The sequence below is a fragment of the Hermetia illucens genome, chromosome 5 (assembly GCF_905115235.1).
Source record: "Hermetia illucens chromosome 5, iHerIll2.2.curated.20191125, whole genome shotgun sequence".
NCBI lineage: Eukaryota > Metazoa > Arthropoda > Insecta > Diptera > Stratiomyidae > Hermetia > Hermetia illucens.
In genome coordinates this window covers 83,087,764-83,101,458 of record NC_051853.1, presented here as the reverse complement: position 1 = coordinate 83,101,458, position 13,695 = coordinate 83,087,764, and the positions used below count along the sequence as shown (strand labels likewise).

Sequence of the window (13,695 nt, the reverse complement as noted above, 5' to 3'; positions counted from 1 at the left end):
TGGGGTCAAGCAGTGTACTGCAGGATAGACTGATGCGGAACATAGCTCCCTGAGGCCAACCTATCTTTGTCTAAGGATGAGTTGTCTCTCCTCTGGGACGGTGTGTGCCTTTTCAGGGGCCAAGCCTCTCGTCTACCAAGACCGTTAGTGAGTGGTGATAGCCACACCCTGTACGAGGTGACCCTACTATTAACAAAACGCTACGGATCTAGACTGGGGAGTCGAAAAACACCTCCCCCAATCCAGGGTGTCATGCGAACCGTGCCCATTGGATAGTTTGCAGTCGGGGGTAACTGACTGTATTCGAACGGAGCCTCACTGATACCTGGTCGCCTCAGTGAGTAAGTTAGATCTTACCGTGCTACGGGGGGCTATGGCACGGCAGACCTTTTAACCCCCATACTCGTGGGAATCAAATGAGTACTAAATTGGAAAAAAAAACAAAAACCAAAAAAGCGGGGCCCCGTACCGCACCAAAACTGGTTAATCAGGTGGAGGCACGTCTCCGAATTACTGAAAGCCAGGTGACTACACCCAAGAAGGGAGAAGTTGGGACGTCAAGCAGTGGATCCAAGGTGAGCATTGGTATACTGCATGGACTACAGCCAACGAACACCACTGCTCAAAGAGCAGGAACCAGCAAAAGCACGTCTGAGATAAACTTAACAGACGTCAGGAAGGAGACAGGTCTCAGTGGCGCCGGGGTCAAATGGTACCTGCGCTATCTGAAGGAAGGCCTGAAACCAGAAGAGGCCCTTAAGAAGGCTCAGGACAGACCTAAGCCATCTCTACCGGAGCCGAGAAAGCGGGGAGCAGCAGAGATCAGCCCGCATGAAGGGAATGCCCCCAAAAAACCCAGACCTGAACCCACGGGAGGAGGAAACCCGGACAGGTCAGGAGTGAAGGCAGGACCCAGGAAGCCCGGCATTAGCTATGCTAGTGCGGTCAAGGGCATTCGGCTGGCCATACTGCCAAAAAGGTTTCCCGAGCAAATACTCACTCGGGAGGAACAGGAAACCATTGAAGAACTGGTCGTCAAGCAGATGATCAAGGGATGGACGTCGAAACTGGTGTTCACCGGGATACGCTTTCGACCAGGCCTTATACTGGTGGACTGCGCGACGGAAGGTACCGCAGAATGGGTCAGAACCATAATTCCTAGATTGCCAGGCTGGGAAGGGGTGGAACTGTCAACATGTGCTGGAGATGATATACCAGGAGCCCACATGGTGACAGTTTTTCTCCCAAAGGCCGCGGCAATAGTAACAGAAGACCTCATGAGACTCCTAATTGCTCAGAACGAAGATCTCCATACTCGACTATGGAGAGTCTTCAGAAGCAAGGTGGAAGGAAAGGGTAAACTCCTCACGATCGGGGTAGATGACCGATCACTAGAGGCAATTAAACGTCGGAGTTGTCATATCAACTACCGATTTGGCAACATACCCGTGCATGTGCACAAGGAAAAGCCAAGGAAAGAAACCTCGGAGGAGGCATCGGGTGGAAAACTTACCGAGGTCCCTGACGAAGTCGCGGAAGCCATAGAGGCGGAAAGAATGGGATTAACCAGGGAAATAGACCTGCTGCCCAGTGAAGAGCAGAAGCTGGACGACCTAGACCTAGGACTGCTAGGGCTCGGGGTGGACAGCGACGCGCAGGAAAGCGCCATGTCGGAGGAGGAGGGTGACACTCCGACAGTGGAGAAGAGCTCCAAACAATAACGGAGCCAATGGCCAGCACTAGGATAGCCCAGATAAACCTCCACCATGCGAGAGCTGCATCTGCAGTGATTGCAAGGGCAAATTCCAAGGAGAACATTGGAATAGTGCTGGCTCAGGAACCCTGGGTGTACCGGGGGCAGATTCGCGGTCTGCAAGGAGGAGACATGCAGGTAATTTGGGACTCGTCTTGTGAAAAACCAAGAGCTTGCATAATTCTCAAACGTAATCTAAAATACATATGTCTTTCAGAGTTCTTAACCGGGGACCTTGTGGCTATCCAAGTCTCATTGGAAGCCGGGAGGAGCACTCGAAAGGTAGTGGTAGCATCGGGATACTTCCCAGGAGACGAGAGCCGGGCTCCACCGGAACAAGTCGCAAAGCTGACGGAGTATTGCGAGGAGAGGGCGTTACCACTTCTTCTCGGCTGCGATGCCAACGCCCACCACGTAGTGTGGGGAAGCAGTGACACTAATCGTAGAGGTGAGTACCTTCTCGAATTTATTCTTAGTAATAAGTTAGAAATATACAACGTAGGGAACACTCCAACATTTGTGACCAGCACCAGACAAGAGGTACTAGATATAACTCTAGGAAATACCCTAATGAACGGGATGGTCAGGAATTGGAGGGTGTCGGATGAACCCTCAATGTCTGATCACAGGATAATCAGATTCGACATTGAGGGTGACTCCGAAATAAAAAGAATAATAAGGAATCCCAAGAGAACGGATTGGGAATCCTACACAATGCACCTGAGCAACAACATTGCCCACCTTCAAGGGAGCGGTGACATCAGAAGCGAATTAGAATTAGAAACGGTGGTGGAAGACCTCAACACAATCGTCATTGACGCATATGAGGCCAGCTGTCCGGCCAAGACAGTCAAGTCATCAAGGGATGTACCATGGTGGAACAGAAACTTAGCCAGAATGAGAACGGAGGTACGAAAACTCTTTAACCGGGCAAAACGAACCGGGGACTGGCGGAGGTATAAAAATGCACTGACTGCGTATAGCAACGCCATCAGGGAAGCGAAACGGAACAGCTTTAGGGAATTCTGTGAAGGGATTGAACAGATCACAGAAGCAACTAGGCTGTACAAGGCTGTAGCCAAAGACGGGAAAATATCCTCTGTCTGCTTGAAGAAGGAAGATGGGACATTCACCGAGAATGAGGAGGACAGGGTACACTTGCTTCTCAGAACTCATTTCCCGGGGTCCTACCCCTCGGCGGCAGGCGACAATAATCTGCCTGACACCCCAACAACGAATAAAAGGGGAAGGAAAGAGAGCTGGAAACTAGCAAAAGAGGTATGCTCAGAAGCTAGGCTAAGATGGGCAGTGGGAACCTTTCAACCAATGAAATCTCCCGGAGCAGATGGCATTTTCCCTGCACTTATCCAGAGGGGCCTAGGAATTATCTTAGAGTCTCTTCTGAGGGTGGTAAGGGGGAGCATAGCACTGGGTTACATACCAAGGGCATGGAGACGGGCAAAAGTGGTCTTTATTCCGAAGGCGGGTAAAAAGGATCCTTTTCACCCTAAATCTTTCAGACCAATCTGCCTAACATCGTTCGTACTCAAAACGGTGGAGAAGGTCATAGACAACTATATTAGAACTAACGTTCTAAAGCGTAATCCCTTACATCACTGTCAACACGCTTACCGGGCAGGAAGGTCAACTGAAACTGCTCTGTATCAGCTGACAGAGGTACTACGGGACGCCATTGAAACAAAAGAAATTGCACTGTGCGCGTTTTTGGATATCGAAGGAGCATTCGACAACACATCGCACACAGAGATACAGGATGCCCTGAGCCGCAAAGGAGTGGGAAACACCCTGGCACTCTGGATGGGCAAAATGCTAGAAAGCAGACAAATAGAGGTACAAACAGGTACAAATTCTATTATCATGAACACCACTCAAGGCTGTCCACAGGGCGGAGTACTATCGCCGCTGATGTGGAGTATGGTAGTGGATGAACTCCTGGACGTGTTAACTAATACTGGAATACAAGTCCAGGGCTACGCGGACGACATTGTTCTAATCTGTAGGAGCAAATATGAAGATACCCTATGTGATAGAATCCAAACTGGATTAAGGGTTACTAGTGCCTGGTGCAGGAAGGTGGGACTGCGGATCAACCCAACCAAAACCACCATAGTACCATTCACTAGGAGGCGTAAGCTGGATCACCTGAAAGCCATAACATTACATGATATGGAGGTGAAACGAGAAACAGAGGTCAAATACTTGGGAATCACGCTAGACCAAAAATTACTCTGGAAAACACATGTCGGAAACACTTGTCGGAAAGCCACGAGGGCTCTGATGACTTGCAGATCCATAGCAGGAAAAAAATGGGGTTGTAGCCCGAAGATACTACTTTGGATATATACTGCAATAGTAAGACCAATGATTACCTATGGAGCGGTAATCTGGGCAGAAAGAACCCAACTCAGCACACAAGCCAGGGAATTACATAAGCTCCAAAGGCTGGCTTGCGTGTGTATCAGTGGGGCAATGAGGACATGCCCAACGGCATCCCTGGAGGTCCTTCTGGGATTAACCCCTCTCCATCTGCACATACAGATGCAGGCAAGGAGATCAATATTCAGGATGGCCGGTAGCATGAGTGAGGCGGGGAGCTGCCTAAATCGAAGGAAGATTGATATCCTTTCTAGGCGGTATCCCGAATTACTAATACCGAGGGACAACATGACAACGAGGTTTCACTTCGATAAGAAGTTTGAAACACGTTGGAGTAACAAGACAAACTGGGAAAGCGTGGCTGTGACATACGGCTTAAACCAGCAACTGATTACTTGGTACACTGACGGATCCCTCACAGCAGAGGGAGCGGGTGCCGGTGTCATTGGTCCAAGGAAAATGTACTTTGAGCCAATGGGCAGGTACACTAGCATATTCCAGGCGGAAATTTACGCCATAGACAAATGTGCCTCCTTTATTCTGCAAAGGAACTACAGGGGGCAGAACATAGCTATTCTCACCGATAGCCAAGCAGCGATCAAGGCACTTAGGTCCAACCAGGTGAACTCTAAACTGGTATGGGAATGCCTTGAGAGACTGAATACACTCGGCTCGTCCAACAAGGTCTGGATACTTTGGGTTCCAGGCCATGCTGGGCTGGAAGGCAATGAGGCAGCGGATGAACTAGCCAAGAAGGGAGCAGGGATGCCTTTATACGGGCCAGAACCCTTCTGTGGAATCGGAAACGGTTTCATGGCTATGAATCTAAGAAACGAAGAAAAACGGTTGAGGGAACTATATTGGGCGGGCCTACCAGGGATGGAGCAGTCCAGGGTGCTTATTGGGGGATACGAACCCATGCGCACAAAGGATTGCTTAAACCTCACCAAAAAGAACCTCCGAATCATAGTGGGAATTCTCACTGGTCATTGTCGGCTGAACTACCACCTAGGGAAGCTAGGGATATCTACGGACACTGCCTGCAGGTTCTGTGAGGAGGAGGACGAAACCTCTATGCACGTCCTGGGACAGTGTCCAGCACTTGTGCAAAGTAGGTCGATACATCTGGGAGAACACTTAATACCAGATGCAAAGCTGAAACTTCTGGAAGTGGGGAACATACTAAAGTTCCTAACGGTTACTGGCCTGCTTGAGATACTATGATCAACAGGTACACTATAACCAGTAAAAGGGGCACAATAGTTCTTCAAGGACGCGGTGCGACTTTCCCTTAACAAAATAATAATAAGTAATTGGCTAAACTTATTTGCTGTTTGGAATAAAAAGGATAATCCAGTCTAGAGTGAGCACTGAAAGGCGTTCAAGCTATACTCAGTTATATTTTGTTGTAAGTATTGTGCTGTTTCTGTGTTCAGTGATTTTTTTAAATGGATCGTACGAAGGGAGATCGCTTTAATGTTCAACGTCATGCTCGCACTAAAAAACGAGTATTTCATGGGAATCGATAGTGATCAGAGAAGAAAAAGGACTTCGCATCAACATCATCAAAGAAACTTTTAGCAAGCATGAACATGGATGTTCCAATTGCGACAAGTTTTGTATATTGTATATTGGATTTTGCTGGAGTTTTCTCCGGTATTTCTACAAATAATAAAATATAGTAGTAAAGAAGAAATACGTAGGACATGTCGAGAAAAGAATAGGAACGCGGCTTAGAAATGCAAAGAAGAATCACAAAGGCATTGGTGGAAAAGGGGCTGGAAAACTTACTGCTAAGGACCTCACTACATTTCCTGGGCTAGCTATTCGTCGACACGCAAATTCGATAGAAGGAATGAAGCAAGAAATTTGGGAAACTTTCTTCCATAAATGTTCTACAGACGAAAATCCTCAGCATCAAAATTGTCCAGCAGGCGAGAACAGTTGGTGCAAATGACGCAAAGCGGAAGCTAAAGGAGAACTGGATAGTTTCCACCACGAGAAGGCACCTTTGACTGAAGAAGTTCAAACAGTCATCAAACCAATCTACGAAGATTTGTCACGAGATGATCTCTTGAACAGATGTTTAGGAGCAGAGACCCAGAATAACCAGTCGTTAAACGCATTGATCTGGACTTTCGGTCCTAAGCACCCCCATTCTGGGGCCAAGGATGTAGAAATAGTCACTTTTCTGGCTGTAATTATTTTCAATGAAGGATTCAATGGCATTCTCAAAATCCTAGTGACAATGTCAAGTTGGTCACATATGTCAGGTCTATGCCGACCGCCTAAATGAAGCGCGAATTTGGCGGTCCGAACGACGATCGACTGACCTCGCTAAAAGAGCCACAATTGACACCAGAGAGCAACAATCGGTCTTACAAGACTTTTTTGAAGAAACGGAGGGTGCTCTCTATGGAACAGGTATAGCAGATTAATGGTGAGCTAAAATTTTACTGTTGATAATCACATTTAAATTTTCAAATGCGTTTTTCTCGAAACTGCATCTTGAAAATCGGCTGCCACCATAGCTCAAAATCTATCCAACCAAATTCTTTGAAATTTTCACGAATTCTTTAATACATATTTCTACGGTCCGCAAACTAGGATAATTGCAATCGGACGGGTCGTTTTTTTTTATTCATAAAAAAAGCCGTAACAAAAACACCAAAATCCAAAAAATTATGTTTAAAAGCCCACCAAAAATTTACCTTTTAACATTTTCCAATGATCCTAGTTTGCGGACCGTGGAATATTGTCCACATTAAAATGCCGTTTAGTTTTTTTCCCTCAGATGAACACAGCGCCCTCCAGCGTGGCAGCAGAAAAACGCCTTTTTTTTTGGAGATGGGCGCATAAATTAACACCTATTCCCAAAATTAGCTACGAAATCAAGCTGAAAAATTTATCACATATACTAGGGATATCAATAAACATATGGTGCAAAAATTGCGTTTCTATCTTTATCCAGTCCTTCAAAATAATTTTTCAAAAAAAGGCAAAAAAACGGCCTTCACACGGGATGACCCCCTTAAAAGGATCTCTCCTTACTCAGCAACGGGTTTACAAAGAGGGTAGTCAGTTATGAAAAAATACACACTTAAGGTAAGACAAAACTTAATTTTAGACTCTACCCAACCCAAAGCAAGTTCACGCTTCAGGTATTAAAGATTTTGTGTATGATATTTGTCACATTTGTACTTTAGTATCATCGTGATATTCAAAGTCTGAGATTGCAGTAAATTTGCACAAAAGCGGCACGTTTGACCTTTTATGATGAGGATAAATGTAAGGGGGTTTCCCCTCAATTTAGTGTTTCCTATTCCCTCCTTGGGGGTATAGTTCATCCACATAGTCAGATTGTGCTCCAGTTTCACTGTCAACACACTTAACGCTGTGCGAGTGATAAGCACACAACAGTGAGACAAACATAAGACGAAGTCCATATTCCAACAGTTTTTCCATCGCTTGCCGCAGAAAAAAATCTAATCTGTTGCTGAGTTGCCTGGAGTGAAGCCTCTTTGGTATGGACCAATGATGCTGTGGACGTATGGGGCTATCCAGCATAGCAAGATAGCGGAGAATATCTTATAGATGGTACTCAGCAACATGATACCTCTATAATTGCTGCACTGTGATATCTCCCTTTTTATGTATGAGACAGATAATGCCTCGTTGCCAATCGTCAGGCATTGATTCGCTGTCCTATATATATATACGGCCATTGTATCGCTCATAAATTTCGTCGTTACAGAATCGTCCATCCTCAGGCGGCCAAAAGTTTGCACTTTTTCTTACTAAGAACCTAGTTTTTCGAGGAATACATGAGGACTGGCAAGATCATAGTCTTGTACATTAAGAGCTTTGACCCTATGGTGAGACGTTTCGAGCGGAACAGTTTTTATAAGCTGAAATAGGCTCTGTTGGCTGCCGCGTAATAGAGTATCGCTTTGCCTAAAACCGTTGTTTACCCTGGCTATGCTATCATCGGCAGCTTTAAAGTCACTGAAAAGATGGTGCAACTGATGTCCATATTCCAACAGTTTCTCCATCACTTGCCGCATAGAAAAAATCTGAGCTGTTGTTGATTTACCTGGAGTGAAGCCTGTTTGGTATGGGCCGTCATCGTCGAATCAACCGTTCCGACTTTTTTTGCGAGTGGAGCTAAGTATGTTTGTGGTCGTATTGTTGATAACGCTGTTCAGGTGGTTTTGAAGATCGTTTGTTAATGCTTCAGCGCCAGGACATCTGTTAGCTGCGGTTGTTGTGGAAACACTGTGTGCCAACGAGATAGTGACCCGAGCTAGATTGGCTCATCTATATGTTCTGACATTCATCAAGGCTGAGAGGTGGTGGCGGTCAATCAACACGTGGTCAAGTTGGTAGAAAGTGGTCTCATCTACATAGAGAGGCCCATGTTTGTTTGTGGACCACTTTCCGGGCAAACCAGGTACTTCCAATAACCATTTCGTGAGTAACTGCTAACTGAATACTCTACAGTCCGTTATCGTAATCTATAGGAGTCGACGTATCATCTGTATCAACTGTCTCGTAGAAGATATCATTCTCCGTCTCTGTAGTCTCCTCTGTAAGGGCATTGTGGTAATGGGGGAAGCAGAGCATTACATGTGTTCATAAGCCACTGAATGGTCTAAGCAGAAATACGTTTCTTATCCATCAAGACGACCACCCGAAGAGATGAAAGAAGCATTTCACCACGATTTTCACTACTATCTCCACCAAATACTTTACACATATAACACGCGATTTTAGGGGTCGATACAGTGACACTAATATAACATTTCACTGTCCCCTAAATTTACCAATTCAACAGACTAATATTTAAGCTATCGAACCTTTGGATCTGCGCTTGCAACTTCCTGTCTTTAGGAGAGTTCGGCCTCGCCCACCAGGCGATGCTTACATTGAAATGATATAATTTGTTCGAGGATTGAGGGTCCGCATCCAGTTTATGTAAGACCGGACTACTTGAGAAGAAAACTATCTTCCACATTTGTAGTCCACAGACCACTAGTTTCTGAGCTACCCGAATTTTTACTGGTTTCCGAACTGGATCCTCCTATGTTCATTACATCACATCGACTCCGAGAAAGCTGGAGAAACTAATAGCGACATACCTATAACGATCTAAATTCTCACGTATCATATGCTCCTTCGAAGTAAAATCTCAGAGGAATTTGAAATTAATAATGGAGCTCGCTAAGTTATATCTTGCCACCGATGCAGCCCTGGCTGGAAAACGTGAAAGAGTTCAATGGAATATACCATCTTTCCTCAAAAAATTTGACCAAATGGCTCCAGATTTGGAGAGGGGGATAAACAGATTCACAATGAATAAAAACATCAACAAATTCAAAGTTCACCACTCTCAGCTCATTACACTCTTTTCTTTAAGCTTTGGGTGAAAGAATCAGTATTGGATCAGTACACGCTGCGACTCTGACTCGGATGCTCCAAGCTTTCCAAGTTTTCATCTACTCATCTCGTCGTGTGATCGATTTACTCGAGCCTGAGGTAAACAGTTCATGGTTGTTCTCAAAAAGATCTCTAATTATAGGGTGGGTGCTATTCTTAGTAAACTTTAAGGGCTGGCTGGACCTGAACCGCCTGGATTTCACTCCTTTGCCCTTCAACACCAGTCTAATCTTTAGCCGTGGGAGTACCGTGATCGAAAGCGACAACATGTGGAAGTAGCTCCTTTTTATATAATCGCAAGCATAATGAGAGTATGACTCATATTCAACTTAACACCGCCAACAGAGTAAGCCTAAGCTAGGCCAAATAACAGCCCTTATGTTGACCAGAAGGTGCAGGTGACAGTAGGAAGACCAGGAATTTTCCTCCAATTGTTTTTCCTATTTGTGCTATATTTAAGTTACATTGGCATCTCATTGGGCACACTGAGGAAGCCCACCATAGTGGGACAAACTCAAAGGCTGACCTACGCATCTATAGCTGCAGCAAAAGATCAAATCAAGTGCAAAACGACTCGAAGCTGACAATCAACAAAACCGGCAATTACCAAAATATTTCCTTTTATTTTTTAATTTTCTTGAAACTTTGGAAGTATAAACCTTACCTTGAACAAATTCTCTGCTCCAGCCCGAAGCCTCAATTCCTTATTTATCTCCTGATTAAGCCGACATCGTCGATTTTGTAATTTGCCACGACATGTAGCTGCGCGTGGATCGGAGCCCTGAAATTAAGAAACAATCATTTAGTTATGTTACAAAAAACTTACAGCATAAACTACAGTATTAAAATACTACTTCAATCTCTTTGCTTTATGTTTCCTTCTTTCGATTCTTTTCCGACGAATTCTATCCTTAATAGTTGAATGAGTGCAGCCTTATCAGCGCTAAGAAAGGTGTAAGCAAATTTCAAGCCAACAATTACATTGTGGATCCAAAACGGTGAATTTATCTAGTGACTTCTTGATTGAAAAGCATTCGATGCAAGCTATTCTACCTATTCGGGTATAGCGGATCAACCATACATACGCGGTATCATCCGCGGTTATCTGAAATGAGCTTCAACTCTTCCAGGACGCCCCGAGACGCTCGCACCCATCCTCTACTAATATGCGTCACGTGCTCTTTAGGCAACCCACTCGTCTGCTATCTTGGGAAAGTGAGTTCCACTGCATGGCGTTGCCCCTCCTTAATGTGCGACCCATTCACTACTACTTCCTCCTTCCGGTCGCAGGCCTGGCGCCGACCAGGTCCTCCGTTTAAAATAGTACCAGGCAAGCGTACTCCGGTTATACGACTCATACAGAGATTCAGGGGAGGGGGTCAATTTCCATGTGCTGTAAGGCTGACAACCTTGTTTTCTTCTGTTTCCTTTCAGTCCAAATCTACTTGCTTCTCCTTCCAAATTCAGAGCCATAACCCAGTGAGAGAGCAAGCAAATGTCATCCGCGTAGTCGAGGTGTTTAAATTCATGGAACTCCTCCACGATTTCCGGGCAAAGCAGCATGACGGCGTCAAGGATAAGAAAAAGAAATAATATCAGCGACAAGATGTAACCCTGCGGACTCCGCTTTCGACCTTAAAATCCCCCAAGATTTTACCTCGCTGCAACACGTGACATTTTCCACCATCTAATGCCGCTCTGAAGAAAAAAACTAAAAAAATTCCTCCGGAGTGCCCCCCTCGCATAGAGCGCTCCAGATACCCTCCTCTCTTTTCACATTATCGAAAACTTTCTCGAAATCGATGAAGAGCAGGTGATGCGAATATCTGAACTCCACGGACTATTCCAAAATTATCCGCAGCCTGCTCTCTCTATCGATCGACTTTTCGAAATTTTGTTTGATGCAGGAAGCACCCCTTCAATTTACACACTTAAAATGGGTACGGTTCTTTAGAACCTTGGCCATTAAATCATTCCCTTTATCCATGCCCGCGCAAAGCTCCCGGATTACCAGTAGCAGATCTGCGGTAACTGCAGATGCAACCATAAATAACTCCGCGGAGAGACCGTCAAACGCAGCGAGATGATTTCTCTTCTGTTTAAAGAAACAGTCCATGTTACATGCATGTTACGGTGACTATCCATTTTATCCGCCGGAAGTGATGCGATTAAGAACCGTGGTGAAGTGATCCTTCCACATTTCAACTGCTCGTCGTCTGTTGACGTTCCTCTGAGGAGCATCGGAAGATCTGCGTCCACATGCAAGAATTTTCGTTATGCAATTTCATCATCATCAACAGCGCAATAACCGGAATCCGGTCTAGGCCCACCTTAACAAGAAACTCTCCATTTTGCGGCGGGCTCCAACAATTCAATATCCTGTCTGGCGTCCTGGCCTACGTCATCGCTCCATGGAGGCCGGGTCTGTCACTTTTTTTCTAGCATAGATATTTCGCTCATAGACTTTCCGGGCTGGATCATCATCACCCATACGGATTTTATCCATAACCAGATAATCGTGGTATCGATCACAAATTTCGTGGTTATATAGGCTACAAAGAAAGATTCTTCATTCGAACTCTTACTCACAACCAAAGTCTCCGAGGAGCTTAGACCCTATAGTGAGAAGTTTCGGATGGAACAGTTTTTGGAAGCTGAAATAGGCTCTGCTGGCCAAAAAAACGTACGCGGATTCCTCGTGAAGGAACATACACTTCTAAAATTATTGCGATCTGCGGCATCTTCCGCTTCCCTGACCAAGGCAATAACAAATTCGCCTTTGTCCGAAATTTTGAACGATGGAGCTCTCCAACCCTGCGGACGAAACACGGAAGCGAATGTAAGCGACGATCAGATGGTGATCCTTTTGAGATCGATGTCGACCCCTTCCTGGTTACATACATACAATCAGGATACAACTCCTAAATCCTCTTCTGATCGCAAAGTGGTCAATCCGATCGCTCATACGGTGTCGATCAGTCGAAACTCAATTGGCCTAATAGAGAACTCTGTGTTTGAAAAATGTACCACCATCAACGAGGTGGTGGAAACTGGAGAAATCCATAAACATCCCACCATTATCGCTACGGTCGTCAAGACCGTACTTCCTCCTCACATGTCCGACCAAGGTGTTGTCAGATCACCCATCACGATCACAATGCCACCTTTAAGAAGCCTCTCCTGAACTGCGTGTAATTGTTCATAGAAAACGTCCTTCTCCGCTATATCAGAAGTATCCGTCGGTACATAGCACTTCACAATTGGGAATACTTTTTAACCTGGACCCGCCAAAGATCGTAGCCGTGACGTGACGTCAGCCTACCCCTATCAGGGCCCAATATTTAGATGTGTTTTCCTTTTTAAGGTTTTGTGTAAACACAAAACCTTATTAAAATCGGTTTACCGTCTGTCTGTCTGTCTGTCTGTCCGTCACACGCATTTTTCTCGGAGACAGTTATAGCGATTGACACCAAATTTGGTAGAAAGGTGGGAACTGTGAACGCTCACGCATACAGTGAATGACATCCTTTTACGTCGAATTTAAGGGGAGGTCCCCATACATGCAAAAGGGGGGTGTAAAATTTTTTTTCATCAAATATAGTCATGTGGGGTATCAAATTAAAGGTCTCAATTAGTACTTTTCAAAGCCGATCCTAGTTTTGACATTCGTTGGAAGGGTGGGGAGCGCGGGGGGTTGAAAGTGATCACTTCTTTAAGGGGGCCATTCTCAGAAACTACCAAACCGAAAAATCTGAAAAAAATCAGGAGGCTGCCACTATATGGTGCCTGGGCTCCGAAATACTTTCTATGCCGATATCTGTTTAAATAAAGTTAATAATAGTATATTACTACAATTTTTTGTAATTGGTTAGAACCCCCAGTTAAGTTCATCCTATTATAGTACCATGAAATTTTGCAGTGATGTAGGCTATAATATAGAGCATGATCTTACCAAGTTTGGTGGAAATTGCACTATTACTAACAAAGTTATAATACCTCAAATTTGTTGCTTCTTTGAAAATTGAAGACTATGAATGTCAATATCACCCGAAAGTGGATACTCTCACATAATATATGGATATATTACGTGCTACGTACTAAGAAATACA

At 44.9% G+C, this 13,695-nt stretch overlaps 1 protein-coding gene across 6 annotated transcripts in view; it reads right to left on the bottom strand.

Annotated features, from left to right (window-relative positions):
• LOC119657546 (rhophilin-2) overlaps nt 1–13,695 on the bottom strand; it is a 169,219-nt gene that overhangs the window by 48,356 nt on the left and 107,168 nt on the right. For all 6 annotated transcript variants that reach the window (XM_038064496.1, XM_038064493.1, XM_038064494.1 and 3 more), the window contains one exon: nt 10,251–10,367. In XM_038064496.1, the coding sequence (XP_037920424.1) occupies nt 10,251–10,367 (117 nt within the window). The remainder of the gene's footprint in view (nt 1–10,250; nt 10,368–13,695) is intronic.